General features: G+C 38.3%; 2 protein-coding genes across 2 annotated transcripts; both read left to right on the top strand.

Moving 5' to 3' along the window:
• Nucleotides 1-5,763: 5,763 nt before the first annotated feature.
• On the top strand, nt 5,764-9,565 carry LOC122087591 (oligopeptide transporter 3-like). The gene is made up of 6 exons (XM_042656778.1): nt 5,764-6,325; nt 6,892-6,989; nt 7,366-7,935; nt 8,027-8,282; nt 8,426-8,608; nt 8,685-9,565. Exons 1-6 carry the CDS (start codon nt 5,816-5,818, stop codon nt 9,300-9,302), a joined length of 2,235 nt encoding a protein of 744 aa, XP_042512712.1. The 5' UTR covers nt 5,764-5,815; the 3' UTR covers nt 9,303-9,565.
• A 145-nt stretch (nt 9,566-9,710) lies between these two features.
• On the top strand, nt 9,711-13,476 carry LOC122087592 (cationic amino acid transporter 5-like). Its single transcript, XM_042656779.1, is given in 2 exon segments — nt 9,711-12,345; nt 12,348-13,476. Coding segments are annotated over 2 exon segments (1,464 nt in total). The 5' UTR covers nt 9,711-11,789; the 3' UTR covers nt 13,256-13,476.
• Nucleotides 13,477-17,582: the final 4,106 nt, after the last annotated feature.

The raw sequence follows: 17,582 nt of genomic DNA, 5'->3' as shown, positions 1-17,582 counted from the left end.
CCTATCACAGTGTTCACTCAAATCGAAGAACAGTATAGCGGGTGCTAACAAAATTTTTTTTGATCAAATCCACTGGTTTCCCAAGAAATTCCTCCCACGAACAATTTCGTTTGATCAAATCCATGATAAGTCAAGTCAACAAACCAAAAACCCTAACACCCTTTTTCTTTTTTGATAGGCTTCTGGTGGCTTGCAGGTGTCTCTCTTAAAAGAACCTTATGCTTACTACACTCTAATGGCGGAAAAGTAGTAGTAGCAGAAGCAACAACTTCCACATTTGTAACAAAGCAAGTACTCTAATATTTGCTTAATTGAGATTCTCTAACATTCAGCAAAGCTGAAAGTTGTATATGCGTGATTAGTTGAATATATATAAATTTCCCTTATACTCAATGTTTCTCATTGATCTATTAATGAGTGTAGTTCTGTGTACTCTGTTTTTCTCGTTCTGTTTCATGTGCTCTGCAGATCTCTTGCTCCACAACCCTTTCAAGTTTCACCCCAGCTTCTTCTCTTTCAATGGAAGAAAAAGAAAACCCTAACACCCACAAAAGCAGAAACCTCAAGAAAACCCATCTTGTTGGACTCGTCAATGATCACTAAGAGACAATGGGTCGTGCCGACACCTACCAAGCCGAACACACTTTGAGATGGAAGTGAGTTCTGCTTACTTTGGTGGACTTTCCCATCAATTTTTGGAAGCCCCTTAAATGGGGCCTCAGCTAATAAAAAAAAAAAAAAAAGTTGTTCACTCCGATCACCAAGTCCATAGTCACACCCAACACTGGCAACCATCACATGCCAGCAGCCATGATCATGAAGGAAGGGCAAGAAAGATGGTGACGTATGGCGAAGGCCAGGGGAGGGCGAGGGGTACAGGGAAGGTGATCGGACATTGGAGAAGGTAGGGTGCAAGAAGTCGGGGTAAAATGGTAAAAAAATAAACATAACTGACTTAGAATCACTGTTCTAGGTATTTTTGTAAACCCAAACTTGATTTTGAAAATTTTTGTTAACTGAAACACAAGTTGGGCAATTTAGTAAAGTGAAACCCAAAAGTGGGTAATCAGGTAATTTTCCCAATTATTTTCCACTGGCCGTACAGGAGACGGTGCGAGTCGTGCAACCATGGGATTATGTATCGGTCAAAAAGGATCGACCATAATGAGTCCGATCAAGCCGTTTAATCTTTTTTTGCTTTTTTTTTTTGGTTGAATTTACCTTTCCAAATATCAATTCGGAAAAAGAACCTTGTTCTACTGCTGCAAGAAATGCCCAAAGATAGGCCATGCAAAAATGTTGGTCCTAGCCCAGGACACTAAAGATAGTGGTGCATCTCCTCTCATTGGTTCCGTGCGCTAGTGTTTCCTGTGTCAACCTGACAGAGTTCTTTCGCCCAAGGATTTGGGGAAAAGAACCTTGTCTTATTGGCGTAGGAAATACCCAGAGACAGGCCGCGTAAAAAGATGACACTACACATTTACAAAACTCTATAGGATTCACAACCTCTATACGGTTTTAGTATATTCCCCAAAGTACTCTCTCGTGTGCATTTGAAGCTTTGAAGGCTAAGGGTATTACCACTACAGTGACATTGAAAATTTAAAATGATCAAGTTTTCATCCACTCATTGCGGAAGTGGAATTCTTAATCTTCTTAATAAAATTATAGCAAAACCAAACATTCTTTTATGTTTTATCTCAATTTTAAGATTTATGGCCTCATTTTACTGATATTTTATTAGGGTTCCTGACCGACCGACCCACCCAATTATCAACATACCATGCTCGTCTTATCTAAGCTCGTTTAGCTAAAAGAACATTCACGATGCAGTCTTAGAAATTGACGAGCCCACCTAAACTTGACTAAGACTAGCCCGGCACGACTACTTGACACTGCCAGAGGGGGGAATAAGGTGGGATGGATAGAGGTTCAAACACAAGACTTCTGCATCGTATGCCAGACCTATAGCTGGCAGCGCCCATTGGGCTACAAGCTCATTCCCAATTGAGGATTATTATGAGGTGTAAGTTTGGCCCGAAGAGCTGGAATCAAGGTGGGAGAAACAAAAGAAAAATATCCTCCATAACTATAATGAACAACATCAAAGTATCATGAAAACAGTAGTAGGTCTAGAAACAATATATATAGGATTTCTACATATAAGAGTGAAAGATATATAATTGAGTTTTAAGAATCAGTCAAGGAAATCGTAGTCTGAGAAATTAGCATCAAACTCAGAACCAGGATAATGTTCCTGTTTGAATCCATAGAAATCATCATCTCCAAAATCACCGTCAAAGTAATCTTGGTGACGATGTGGATAACAAACCTCATCATCATCATCAGACAAACCGAGACATCCCATCCTGTCAACTATGGATGCACGTACATATCCACCATTACCATAGACTCTGTGTTCATCTTCATCTTCATCCTCAGACTCATCAGAAGGAGTTGCATCCTCAACTCCATCATGATCCTCATCGTAACCATGGTCGTCGCTATTGCCAAACTCGTTGCTGTATGCCTGTATGAATACTCTTCTTCATATCCAGAGGAAGAATCATCATAAACTTCTTCTGGTTCGGCCATTTCAGATCAAGCTAGGATCCTGGATTAAGTAGAAGATTGGATTTATCTGTTAATACTTTGGTATATATAAACCTTTTCAGAAGATGAAAAGCATGCATGCATGTACTCTTTACGATGAACAAACCATGGGAATGGAAACGGTATACCTTATAATTTAAGGGCTAGCAGCTAGCTAGCTTCGGAATTATCACTTGAATTTAATTTCCAGTATAGAAATTAAATTCAAATAACACAAATCACAATGCTGACTTTCCGTTTAACAATCAAAGTAAATAAAGACACAAGACAGGATATAAAAACAATTAAAATATTAGATAAAGGAAGAAATTATTGGACTGTAGGACCTTTTCATGTTTCATGCTCATATTTTAATAACACTTGAAGCCAAATTCTTATCTGGTATTAAATTTCTATATTTCAGCTAATTAATATTAGTGGGGGTTAAAAACAGCTCAACTACACTTGGACTCCACTCAAAATAAAAACCAATTAAAAGAAGAGAGAGATTAAGTGGGGTCTAAGTGTAAATCAAACACCGTGTGAGAATCATTCTCGTACGAGGACTTGATCCGCACTTCTCAAGCCCACCTTGAGCTCGGATAAGGCTCGGGATAAAATATTTCAACCGGTAGGTTGGTCTCGGTTGGAATTTTTGATTGGTTCCAGATTAGGCTAAGGTTTTAAACTGAGTCTAGCTCAATGTAAAAACGCAATCCTAAAACGATGCAGAAGATAATAGAAAAACAAAAACAGATAATGCACAGTGGTTTATGAGGTTCGGAAAGATTGCCTACGTCCTTGGTGGGATGAGATCCTGCTTCACTATCAATGGAAAATAGGGTTACAGAGCTCGTCCTTGCACCTCTTAATATTTCTTGCATTACAGAGAAAGAAACTCTCACTTCAAATATATAGCGAAAAACCTTAATCCAACTAATCCCACGCCCAGCTAACTGGCTAGCAAGACCATCATCTTGCTTGTCAAAACGCCTACACCAATACTTCTGGGATTAAACTGTGAAGAAATACAGGACATCGTACACAAACACTTAGCCTAGCCCAAATACAATAAATATTATATTAATATATACAATAACATATAGAGAATTGTTTGTAGCTCCTGTATTGAAGCGTGCATGGACGAATGAGATGGTGTGCATAAGTATCAACCACATAAAAAACCACCTTACCCTTTTGTGGTTGATCATGTTCTCTCATATTAGTGCAAGAGCCATAAGGATGGACAGAATTCCTTTATTAGGTCAGAGATATAATAACAATATGGATAATTTACCAAAAAAAAAAGATACAATACAGATTGATGCAAAAATAGGACCCTTCCTCACCCAGTGAAAATGATTGAAAACTATACTTTACCAGTTGGCGTTCCGTATTTGTAAAAATCTCAAAGTGCAATAGTTGTCAGAGACTTTTTTTTTTTCCTTAGGGTATTGAAAGATAAAATGTTCCTTCTAGCCTTATTGGATTGCCAACTTCAACCATCTGCTTAGGTCGTTTAAAAATATTAAAACAGTTAACCATTTTGAGAATGTCCAACAAAAATAAGGAAAAAGTTCTTAAGACCATTCTTCTGTTTTTTCTGTTGGAACATGTTGATTAGTTCTTCTTAGTCGGTCTAAATGGTTCCTTCAACGATTCCTAATCTTCTTGCTTGAGTCAATCCTTTAAGTACTCCACAGGCCTCTAATTTTTGTGCGCACCCTACATAAGCAGAAGATAATGATGCATAAATACATTCGTCATTAATAAGGAAAATAACTTATTCTCATCCTACTTTTCAAGTTGCAAAATCAAAACTGCCATCACAGAATACAAGGCAAGCATCTCTAGGTGTAAGCCCTTGGTAAACTGGCCATTGAAAAGGTATTGCGGTATTGGGTAGGTTCTCATTTGGTTGGTCTGATTGGAATCAGTTGAAGATCATACATTCATTTGTGATATTTGCTAAGGTAGCTATTGGGTTAAATGGTTTACCCTGCTTGACACAAGCATTCCAAGCTCTCCACATGAAATAAAAAATTATGGCAATAGGGAAAAGAAAAAAAATATTGTTTGGACTTTGGAGAATTTAGACAAGGAAATTATGTTTTTAAGCATATAAATAATAGAAAATCCTTTTCAGGTGTTCCATTCTTAATCCTAATGACCCCATTGCCCAAATTCTTTTGGCATAGTAACAAGAGAGGAATAATAAGTAACATTCGGTTTCCCTTTCATTGAAACAAAAAGGGACATAGATCGTTAATTATCATAAACAGGTCTTTGCAAGTTGAAATAATTTTCATAAAAAAAAAATTTTAAATTTAGGATGGGCTTGGATTTCCTTAATAGTTTCCACAAGGATGAGTTGGACGAGCAAGTAGATGAGGTCCATTATGCTAAAAGAAAATTTACCATTTCTTTTAGGATTCGACTTCTCTTCTGAATGTTTATCGTTCATATTGATCTATAACTATTTAGATGAGTATCACGTGTTCTGACGATAATTCAATATTTTTAAGAAAAGATACAGAGAACAAGACATAATCATTAAATCACTATTTAGACACGTAGTGTTACTCTAAATAGCCATGGGCAAAACATGAGCGATGGACACTTAAAAAAGAGCCGAATCCATCCGTTCGGGGGTGAGCTGTCTTGAGGGTAGGGAGAGACCCAAGTTGGAAAAACAGAAGGCTAAGCATTGTCTTAAGCACTTACCCTAATAGGCGCCGAAAACATGCCACGTGGATACCACTTCCATGCTTTACTCTTTCTAACAGAACACGAGCTGGCCTCGAGTCCTTTTGTCCTTTTTTAACTATAGACATTTGACAGCTATGGACCACGACCACTCGGTTTGCTTAGTCAGAGGATCTGGGACCCACACAATCTGGCGTGGCAGTAATTTTGAGGTCCCACACAAGGAATCCACATGTACTTCTGGAGCCGTTTTTTCTTACAGCGAGACTGTCGTGTGTGGAAAATGAATAGCACGAGATACCCATACGCACCCAGCACATTTTCATAATCCCGAAATGCCCACGTCTCAATGACTGCACTATCCTCTCTCCAAGGTAACGTTAAAGGGTGTTTTCGTAAAAAGATACTACCATCGCCCACTATTCCCATTATATAGCTCGTCCTCTCGAAATTTCAAATATCTAACTCCCTCTGTTCTCTGTGAGTCTGTGACACAGAGAGCTTGAAATAGCAAGTGATGATGGCGTCTGAGAAACAAAAAGATGAATTTAAGAGTTTCCAGAAGCTCAATGAAGAGCCGTCGGAGGAGGATCGTTGTGCAGTGGAAGAAGTGGCACTGGTTGTACCGGAAACGGATGATCCCTCTCGTCCGGTGATGACATTCCGAGCTTGGTTTCTGGGTGTTACTTCCTGTGTCATCCTCATATTTCTGAATACGTTCTTCATTTACCGAACGCAGCCTCTGTCGATATCTCCTATTTTGGTACAAATCGCTGTCCTGCCAATCGGGAAATTCATGGCGTCGACATTGCCCAACAGAGAATTTCAGGTATTAGGGAAAAGATTCAATTTGAATCCAGGGCCCTTCAATATGAAGGAGCATGTGATCATTACTATTTTTGCTAGCTGTGGGGTGTCTTATGGAGGTGGAGATGCCTACTCCGTCGGTGTCATTACGATTATGAAGGCTTACTACAAACAGAACTTGAGTTTCATATGTGCGCTTCTACTTGTCTTGACCACACAGGTTGGTAATGGTTATCTTCTTGGGTTTTTTTTTTTTTTTTTTTTTTTGTTTGGGGGGGGGGGGGGTTGTATGTGTAACCCCTTTCTTTTCATTGATTGGTTTGGATTTTGGATTCAAAGATTGAAATAAGTAGGTTTGGAATCGTGCAGGTAAAACTGTTTCCTTCATCTCTCTTCACCTAATCAAAATCTTATCAGTTCAAAATGAGCAGAGGACATAATACTATAGAAAGAGAAGAAATCTCTCTCTTTCTCTCTCTCTCTCTCTCTCTCTCTCTCTCTCTCTCTCTCTCTCTCTCTCTCTCTCTTAATTGCGTATAAGTTTTATGCTTTGGGTTTTAGGAATGTTTCCTTCTTTGGCAAAAAAAATTTGTGGTATACAATATGCTATATTGTGATGTTTCTCTTCTTCTACTAAATCCTCTGCTTTGCATTCATTCTGGGTTCTTTGTCTTTTATTTTCACTGATATGAATTCAACAAAGTAAACCGGGAACACAAGTTTAAAGTTTTTCTTGTTATCATTTTCTTTCTTCTCTAACATTATTTTCTTCGTACTATTTTGCAGCTTTTGGGGTATGGATGGGCTGGGATGCTTAGGAGATATTTGATAGATCCTGTTGAAATGTGGTGGCCTTCAAACCTTGCTCAAGTTTCTTTATTCAGGTATTTCTTTTACTTTTTTCCCACCCCTTCTCGACTCTACTGTTGGTGCGTCAGAATTTCTAAACGTGAAAAGTTGATACAAGTCATACAGCAGAATAATACTTTTCGGATTCAAACTTGAATGCTTGTTTCAATATAAGTTGTTTGGGAATTCAAAAATTTCCTTGTTTCAAAATGGAGGGCTTAAAAGGAAAGGTTCTGTAAACAACTGATGGTGCACATCTCCCCTTCCAACTTTGTGAAGAAGATGTGGACAGTCTTGCTTGGAGGGTCTAATATTCTGTCTCAGGACATTAAAGCATAAATAGCTATCCAGATACAAACACTAGATGAAATTGTCCGCTTACTTTGTTACTGGTTTCCTTGGATGTTGCAGAGCACTCCATGAGAAGGATTCTCCATCAAATGGTCTTACAAGGATGCGATTTTTCCTTATTTTCATGTTGGCGAGCTTTGTTTACTATGCTCTTCCTGGTTATCTATTCCCAATCTTGACTTTCTTCTCATGGGTTTGTTGGGTATGGCCTCATAACATCACTGCTCAGCAAATTGGTTCAGGGTACCACGGACTTGGAGTAGGCGCCTTCACCTTGGATTGGGCTGGGATCTCAGCTTACCATGGCAGTCCACTGGTGGCACCTTGGCATGCTATAATCAATGTTGGGATTGGATTCATCATGTTTATCTACATAATTGTCCCTTTATGTTACTGGAAATTCAACACCTTTGATGCCCGGAAGTACCCGATATTTTCGAATCAGCTCTTTACTTCTACTGGGCACACTTACGATACCACCAAGATCTTAACTCCACAGTATGATCTCAATGTTGCTGCCTATGAGAGTTATGGGAAGCTTTATCTCAGTCCTTTATTTGCTTTTTCACTTGCATCAGGATTTGCAAGATTTACAGCAACACTAGTTCACGTAGCCCTCTTCCATGGCAGGTAGACTGCTTTCTAAATTCCAATGCTGAACTTCAAATACTCATGAAACTTCAGTAGTTCTAAATTTCACTGATTGGGGTCTAAAATGCAGGGACATCTTGTTACAGAGCAAATCTGCCATGAAGAATGTGAAATTGGACATTCACGCGAAATTGATGAAGAATTACAAAGACGTCCCACAGTGGTGGTTTCTCACTCTGCTAGTTGGCAGTGTTCTGCTATCTCTCTTAACGTCTTTTGTATGGAAAACAGAGGTGCAGCTTTCATGGTGGGGGATGCTTTTCGCTTTCGTTTTTGCATGGATTGTTACCCTGCCAATAGGAATCATTCAAGCAACTACAAACCAGGTACTACATCCAAATTTCTGAATTCTTGGCAAGTTTGAACATGATTGAGGGAAAATAACCCAAGAGTAAGCATAAGGAGGATGGAAAGATTGCAAATTCAAATTTGGCCTAACAAAATTTTTTTTTCCATTTCTACTGAACAGCAACCTGGATATGACATCATAGCTCAATTCATTTTTGGATATATTCTACCTGGAAAGCCCATAGCAAACATGGTATTCAAGTTTTATGGGAGAATCAGCACCATTCATGCACTGTCATTCTTAGCTGATCTGAAACTTGGGCACTACATGAAAATTCCACCTAGGAGTATGTTCACAGCTCAGGTCTGCAACTCCACCTTTACTAAAGATACTCCCAATAGAAAACTAAAACTTCAATGACAGTTAAAATCTTTGGCAGTTGGCAGGGACTATAATATCTGGTGTAGTCAATCTCGCAGTTGGATGGTGGATGCTGGAGAACATTGAGAATATTTGTGATGTTGAACAACTCCATCCAGACAGTCCATGGACATGCCCAAAATTCCGAGTCACTTTCGATGCTTCTGTCATTTGGGGCTTAATTGGACCAAGGCGGCTATTTGGTCCTGGAGGCATGTACAGGAACTTGGTTTGGTTATTCCCCATTGGAGCTGTATTGCCTGTACCTGTTTGGCTACTAAGCAAAATGTTCCCTGAAAAGAAATGGATTCCATTGATCAATGTACCTGTCATCTTATATGGTTTTGCTGGAATGCCACCAGCAACCCCCACCAATATAGCTTCCTGGCTTATTACTGGAGCCTTCTTTAACTACTTCATCTTCAGATACCGGAAAGGGTGGTGGCAGAAATACAACTATGTTTTATCGGCTGCATTAGATGCTGGGACAGCATTCATGGGTGTTCTCTTGTTCTTTGCTCTACAGAATAAGGGCCAGAATTTGAAGTGGTGGGGGACTGAGATCGACCACTGTCCATTGGCTACATGCCCTACCGAACCTGGAGTTGCAGTTAAAGGATGCCCTATTTTTCAGTAGCAAGAGGGTGCATCTATGAAACGTTTGGAAGCTGAGAAATGATACAGTTGCTTAAGAGTGGAAGAAAAGAGATGTCCAAGCTCATTATCAAACATTTTTTGAACAAGTACTTTGCTAGAACTAGTACATACCAAGTTGTGACCCAGGTTTATAGGTTGTAGAGAGACATGTCATACACTATAACTGCAACTAGGAAGTACCATTATTCTTATTGTTCTCTCCCCCAACATATACCAATAAGTAGAGTTAAAGGTTTTCAATTATCCAATTGGCATCAACAAATGGGATTCAATTTTGTTTCTTCTCTAACAATTCTTTCTGAGTAAGTTTAAGCAGGGAATGTATGAAACCTTTCTGGGGTTCAATGGAATCACATCCCTCTCATTATTGGGAATGTGAGATAGTTGACGTGTCCACAGAAGGAAAGCATTTGAAGTTTTGAACTGTACAATTCTGGGTTTTAATGTGAGACTCTCTTCTTGGTCACTGCATCAATTAGTAACATGATTTTCTGCACCTAGTAAATGTATGTCAGTAGGGAATATATGAACGTTTCAACAGTACACTCATAGTTGCCAAGGTGTCGCCCTAGGTGTCTATGCGCTTTAGTGGCCTTGCGTCTAGACTGCCTTCAACGTCTTGGATCACCTTGACAACAAACTATGGTTCAGTGGCATCCATCTGTGTTTCTCCCAGCCAATGTTGATCAACTGAACTCAGAAGTTACCTAAGAAACCTTAATCAACTGAACTGAGGATAAGAATTCAATCCTGCAATATTTCTTAGGAGGAGTTTTCTCAATCTTCATCCATGAGTGTTATTGAATGCCATCCTGAGGTGTGGTACTACTGAAACATGCTTACCTCTCTGACTAGCAGCATAGCTTCTCTTCTCCCCTTTTATCTCTTTAATTTGGTTTATGGTACACCTTTGGCCAGGTGAAAGGCTGGATCATAAGTAGTAAATTTGTGTATTAAACATGTTTATACAGAAATTTTGAAAAATATTTTCCAATTTATATATCCCTAGGCTGTATGTTTGCTGCATTTTCTGCTACTACTTTTGCTGCATTTTTTCATTTTTAGGGTATACTTGTTTTTTGTAGCTATGTATATACATATTAGAAATTACGTCCCCCCCTCCCTCCCCTGTATTTTGTCAAAATTGTATGTAGATCCAAGGATTTGAAGAGATTATGCCCCTCTCCTAGCTTTGAGAGTGTTAATAATTTTAAACCTCAAAAGACTATATTACCCTTCATTGAAAAAAAAAAAAAAAAAAAAACTTAATTACATAGGAACAAAAGCTCGGATCAAAATCTTCTATAGTGAGCAGTGAGTGGCAGTGAAGATCCAACGGCTAAGAGGGCCTTGACATACACCCCAGCTGTTGTGCATGAAAGCCCTGTGGCGAGCACTCCTCAACCTCTTGCAAATCTCGGCAATCTCAGGTGGAAAAGAAAGCCTTACATCTCCGGTGAGCTGAACTTTCTTTGCCCAAATTCAGGAACTCCAACGCTATTTTCCCACTCTCTACAGTTGTTGGGATCTGCGAATCCAAATCGTATCTTTTTCACTGCAAGTCCAAATACCATTCAAATATATACTCTGTAATATGAAGGTCAAGGTTGGTTTACCTCATTCTATTCAAAATATACTCTGTAATGCATCATACTGGTCAAAATTGGTGTATGTCATTCTTTTTTCTTCCTTTGTTTAGGGATTGGCCTGGGTAGGTTCTTGAGGAGGCTCCATCAATGATGAGGAAACATGTTCCATCATCCATTTCTTCAATATGTACATATAAATCTTTATAAAGACAAGTTCCTAAAAGAAATTGAAAGAAAACCAATAGAATCCACAACTAGTTAGACAAGTCCAAGTTCCCATTTCTTGAAGTAACATAAAAGTCATCCTTTCCCGTTCACTTGCAAGTTGGAACCCATCTGACAAGTCTTCTTACAACATATCATATGCTCACTGTCACTAGAAATAAAAAAAAGCTCTTCAATTTTTGTCTTCATGGTTAGGTTTAATCAGAATCTTTCCTTGGACTTCCGAAGGCTTAACATATATAGTCAATCATCAATAATTCAGAAAAGAATCTATACACAGTAAAATTTAATAATTGATTAAAAAACATCAATAGCTCAGAGAAGATTCTATATAAAGATACTTCAATAAGACTTCACTTCAATCAGTTGCTTGCTTCCAATATATACTGATCAAAAACTGAAATTTTTGAAGATCAAATAGATCAAAATACTCTCTCATGGGTTCAGAAAATGGATTGGGCAAGGATGATATACAACAAAGGAGCTATTGGAGATGGAGCAAACAAGATTTCTTTCCTGAACAATCCTTTCAAAACTGGCACACCTATAGATCAGCACTCTCACAAACATGTTTTCGATTCAAGGACCGACTCATCAGCTGATCTGATGATGCCAATGAGGTTGGGGAGCTTCGAAGACAAAGTGAGAATGACATGAAAAGGTGCCTCAACTGGTGGGATCTCACATGGTTTGGGTTTGGTTCTGTCATTGGTGCTGGTATTTTTGTTCTAACAGGTCAAGAAGCCCATAACCATGATGGCCCTGCCATAGTACTGTCCTATGTTGCTTCAGGTCTTTCAGCAATGCTTTCTGTCTTCTGCTATACAGAATTTGCTGTAGAAATTCCGGTAGCCGGGGGATCGTTTGCTTACCTGAAAGTGGAATTAGGAGATTTTGTTACTTTCATAACTGCAGGAAACATACTCTTGGAGAGCATTGTTGGTAGTGCAGCTGTAGCCAGGTCTTGGACTTCTTATTTTGCAACACTTTTGAACCGTTCCTCCAACTCTTTACGGATACAAACACTTCAGCTCGCAAATAATTTCAATCTCTTGGACCCAATTGCAGTAGCAGTACTGATGATCTCCGCAACACTTGCAATGATAAGCACTAGGAAGACATCATTCTTCAATTGGATTGCATCAGCAATAAACACAGTGGTGATACTTTTTGTGATAATTGCAGGATTTATTCATGCCAACACTTCCAATTGACACCTTTCTTTCCATATGGGGCAAAAGGAGTCTTCCAAGCAGCTGCAATCGTGTACTTTTCCTATGGTGGATTCGATAACATTGCCACCGTGGCCGAAGAAACCAAAAACCCTCCGAGAGATGTTCCATTGGGTCTACTTGGATCCATGTCAATAATCACAGTAATTTACTGCTTGATGGCCTTGTCATTGAGTATGATGCAGAAGTATACAAATATAGACCCAAATGCAGCATACCCTGTTGCATTTCAGAGTGTGGGTATGAAATGGGCAAAGTATTTGGTAGCTCTAGGTGCACTCAAGGGAATGACTACTGTTCTCCTGGTGGGGGCACTTGGCCAGGCTCGCTATACTACTCACATTGCAAAGGATCACATGATCCCACCATGGTTTGCTCTTGTCCACCCAAAAACAGGTACACCCATCAATGCTACTCTCTTGATCACCATTTTAAGTGCATGTGTTGCTATCTTCTCCGGTTTAGATGTACTGTCAAGCTTGTTATCCATCAGCACACTCTTTGTTTTTGCGATGATGGCAATTGCACTCCTAGTGAGGAGATACTATGTGAGAGAAGTTACTCCTCAAAAAGACCTTTTGAAGCTGGTGGCCTTTCTGTTGATCATTATAGCTTCCTCAATTGGTACTTCAGCTTATTGGGGTTTAAGGTCTAATGGATGGCTTGGCTACACCATAACCATTCCATTCTGGTTTTTTGGGACGTTGGGACTTTCATTGCTTTTGCCTCAGCAGTGGATGCCCAAAGTCTGGGGAGTTCCTCTTGTTCCTTGGCTTCCGTCCTTGTCGATAGCAACAAACCTGTTCCTGATAGGTTCTCTCGGCTCCCAGGCTTTTGTGAGGTTCGGAGTCTGCACAATTGTAATGCTGGTTTACTATGTGTTATGACTTGGCTCACCAAATGGCAAGCTCTGATCCAACAAAGGTGGTGGAAAATAACAACACAGGAAATGAGGGAGCTTAATGCCAGAAGAATCTTGGAATTTCAACTAGCATGTTGGATGATACAGACTAAAGTATAGCAAATGTACCAAACCAGAAATTCTCTTGTAGTTCTGATAATAGCTAGGATACACAATTTTTACAAAATAAACTTTCATGTTTGGAAAGATTCAAGATCTAAATAGGTCATACTCATCTAATATGGAGGTTGGTGATATAATTGAAATGAAATAAAGGTGAGCATGCACCACACAGATCTTTGATTTCATCTAGATTTATGGCTAGAGGCCAAGTGACAGCATTGAGGAAAACAAAGCTAGATTTATTAAATCCGACACATAATTGTGCAGGGGATGACAGTGTTCTAGTCCATGAAAAGAAGTGTTTTTTTTTTTTTTTTTCGAAAAATCATCTCTTTCTTTCATTTATGAGGTGCCTGAAAATTGTGGAACAAGCATATCTAGATATGGGTTGTGTTTATGAAGTCCCACAACCTTGCCATCTGTGTGAGCTGCATGGTGAAAGCTTTAATATCATCATAGAAACCAGAAAAATGGTTGGGGATACGTATTCATCCAAAGATGAAATGAGAAAAACAGGGTAATGGGTCTTCAAAATTCAGCTGTGCCTCACTAGTAACCAATGCTGACCAAATGGAACCATTTGATCATTAGGAGAGATTGGCAAGGATTCAAGGAAATGTTTCCACAGACTGCTCAATGTTGCAGTATTTTTTCATGAAAGAGCTGTATTTTAAGAGATAAAAGATTTTCATTCTTCTCTTCTTGGCCTCAAATATTTTATGCATCCCAGAGAGGCCTAATTTGATGTTGATTCCTTAGAAGGTTGCTAATATCCTTTGCTGCAGTTTAGATCTTTGTTTCAATACTCAAACATGGACATCTATTTGTTCACTTGCTTAGAAGCATGATTAGTTAGTTCTAAATGCATGTATGCCTTTTGGGGGGAATAAAGAGTAGGCAATTTCATGGGTATAGGTGGATCCAACCAGAGGATAAAGCAGTCAAGCCAAGATAGTAGCATCCACTAAATCACTACCCAATGAAATTTCCTACAAAATTTTGATCTTGACCACTCTCGTCTCCCAGGGTTGATCTCTTTATGATCAACCTTACTGTAGTCAGTCCTTAGGCCTTTTCATGCTTTCATCCTGTAGATATATCTTATCCCAAAGTGATAAATAGCTACATACTTAAGAATGCTTGGATGCTAATTCCCAACACTCAAATCTTTCCGCGAAGCTGGTATTACTCTCCTTCCTCCCTGTGCCTGCTGTTAACTATGATGTTGGCTATAGAACCTCAGTACATCCTGTATTATGGTTTCAAAAAATCTAATGTTTGTGATCTGAGCAGGAAAACCATGGCTATTCTCCATAGTCAGAGAAAGTCTCCAAAATTCACATTTCAGTTATGAAGACTTCTGAGTGATTTCAATGGAATTCCCCAATCCACATGTTCAACCACCCCGTTTAGTTAGGGTTTTATTTTGAACTCTTTAGTTCATGGGGTAGAAGAGATTGAAAGCAAATGATTTCTAAAATTAGTGAATGTGATAAAGACTTCAACCAGGGAACAGAAAAAGGCTTTAAACCCTAAGGCCAGCAAATTAAGTAAACTAGGTTATTGGGTCTATTTGCTTCCCCTCATATTGTTAGTTCTTGTTATTGCCATACATTGGTGAATTATATGTTTTCTTTCAACTTGAGAGGTTAATTCAGTATATTAACTAATGTTTCCCCATCACTTGTGGAATACATGATTTTCTACTACCCCTTGGTGTTTACCTCTTAAAAAAGTTAACCAGGATAATAGTGGAGGCATCATATGATCCACTCGGGTCGGCGATATTTGGTCAATATTCCTTGTTGACATGTCGACACATGGTTGGTTCTTAGACTGTTTCTTACATCTTCAATTTTTTTCCTGAACTAGAGCTCTTCATGGGAATGAGTTCTTCAATATCAGCAGAAAAATATGTTTTAAATATTCCCAATATTTAACAATATATTTCAGGCTTGTTTGGTTTTCCCTTTTCAGGCTATATATATATATATATATTTTTTTTTTTTTTTTTTTTTCTATGGTGGAGTTTTTGCAATAACCTTTTCTGTTTGTGGCAAAATTTGTACCGGAAACCAAGGGAAAAACTTCGGAAAAAATTTAAGCTATCTATTATCTAGTAATTGAGGGGGAAATTAATGGATAACCAGTGGAGAGGATTTTTCTGGAATTTTGATCCAATATGTTCATAGTGACCATTGAAAATGTAACATCCTCTAAACTTGTAAGTTTTGAGTATGTCTTTCTAAACTCTTGAATATTCCATCATAGCCGAATAAATTCAAAAAACATGACCGTTAACATCAAAACCAAAATGCCACATTTTCTTCACAAGTTTGAGGGATCCTCTGGCCTGAGTTTCTAGTTTCTAACATAGCCTCCATGAAAGTAGCCAACTATGTGTGTCCTTAAGAATCCCTTTTGTTTTTCTAATTGGATGATTATATGCCTATGCGGCCCCTTGGCCTCTTTTCTCAGGGTTGTGTCTAGGTATTCTCTACGCTAAATTGGCAAGGTTTCTCCCAATAATTAAAAAGAGGGTGTCAAAATCCTTATGAGTTTTCACGACTTTAGGGTACTCACATCAATTGTAAGATCATTACTTTCACGTGGAACCCCAACCCCAATGAAAATTCTGATCCAACTCTAAATCTAGGTCAGAATCGACTTAAAAATACCGTAGTCCTAGTTTCCATACAAAATCAGTCCAAAATGAATCTACCTCGACCAATTTATCACATTAGGGTTTTAGGTATTGGTATCCACTAATAATAATATTGATATAATACACATCGAGAATGAAAGGAATCCAAAGGCAATGAAGTGGGAATTGGTTTACTTGGCGATATCGTGTGGACTAAAGTGTCTCTTATGTAAATAAAAGATTGTTTGAGCTTAAATCCTCATGTTGATTTTTCGTTAAATTATTTAGAGGAAATTACATTCTCCTCCCCTTGGACTATGGCCTAATAGTAGTTTTCCTTCACGTACTTTCATCAATGCCAATCCCCTCCCTCAGAGTTTGAAGATTCTTTCAAACGTCCCATTAATGACTGGTGATGTTATGTCCAATTGTCCAAGGGAGGGGAATGTAACTTCCTCAATTATTTATTAAAAATATGGATTACATTACATGTTATGTATCATTAAATACTTTGATTGTACTTTAAACTTAGGGGTCCCCAACTTCTTGGGGCTCTAGCCATTATGCCATGTGTTAAGGGTTGTTCTTAAACCCAACATTAGTTACAATCTAATGTTGGCAAAAGGCACAACCATGCACCTAGACACAAAGATCGACAAAATAATACCCTCACCCCTATGAAATACAAAAAACCCTACCCCTATTGATGCCCATGTGTAATCCCCAATGCATAGGGACTGCCCTATCAGGGAATGTTCTTTTCCCCTTCATTTATGTATAAAATAATCATTAGAGAACACTTTTATAATGGTTAGATCGAATTTTGCCTCTCAAAATCTAGAGGATCATGGTTTTAAAAATTGGATCGAATCCATTAGGGTTGTTCAGACACCGCAACTGATACCATTCTGAATCAATTGAGACCAATCATGCGTTTTAAAACCTTGACAAGTATTCATGACGGACCTAATTTCTTTCCATCCAAGGCCAATGTTTTGAAGTTCAATCTTGGTCATAGCTAGTAAATCCGTGTATAAAATATACGTATCCTTATTGCATCCAAACGTTTCAATCAAAAGTCACACTTTACCATATCAATCTAAGGGCCCATTTGATAACGTTTCAAGAAAAGCATTTAGAAACGGCAGAAACGGAACAAAAAACATTTGATAAAACTGTTTCGTTTTACTTGTTTCTAGAAATAGAAATAGAAATTTCTACCTATTTATGGTTCAAGAACTTGTTTCGCCGTTTCTGGAAACGACTTGTGACCATTATTTCACTGGTTACTATCGACTTCTAGAAACATAACTTATCAAACACCTTCAATTCATTTTCTATTTCTAGAAACGGAAATTTATGTTTCTTCCGTTTCTTGAAACATAAACGGCAGAAACGTTGTCAAACGAGCCCTAAAAGATCAATTTTATATGGGTATTCTACAAGCACCAGTATTATAAGCAAATAATGTGTATATAATACATATTTATACATTTTGAAGAAAAAAAAAATTAAAAACATAAAACCAAATAAGTCAAATAGAAAA

The sequence above is a fragment of the Macadamia integrifolia genome, chromosome 8, assembly GCF_013358625.1.
Source record: "Macadamia integrifolia cultivar HAES 741 chromosome 8, SCU_Mint_v3, whole genome shotgun sequence".
Classification (NCBI taxonomy): domain Eukaryota; kingdom Viridiplantae; phylum Streptophyta; class Magnoliopsida; order Proteales; family Proteaceae; genus Macadamia; species Macadamia integrifolia.
The sequence above is the reverse complement of the archived record's forward strand: the minus strand, read 5'-3'. Positions and strand labels throughout refer to the sequence as shown.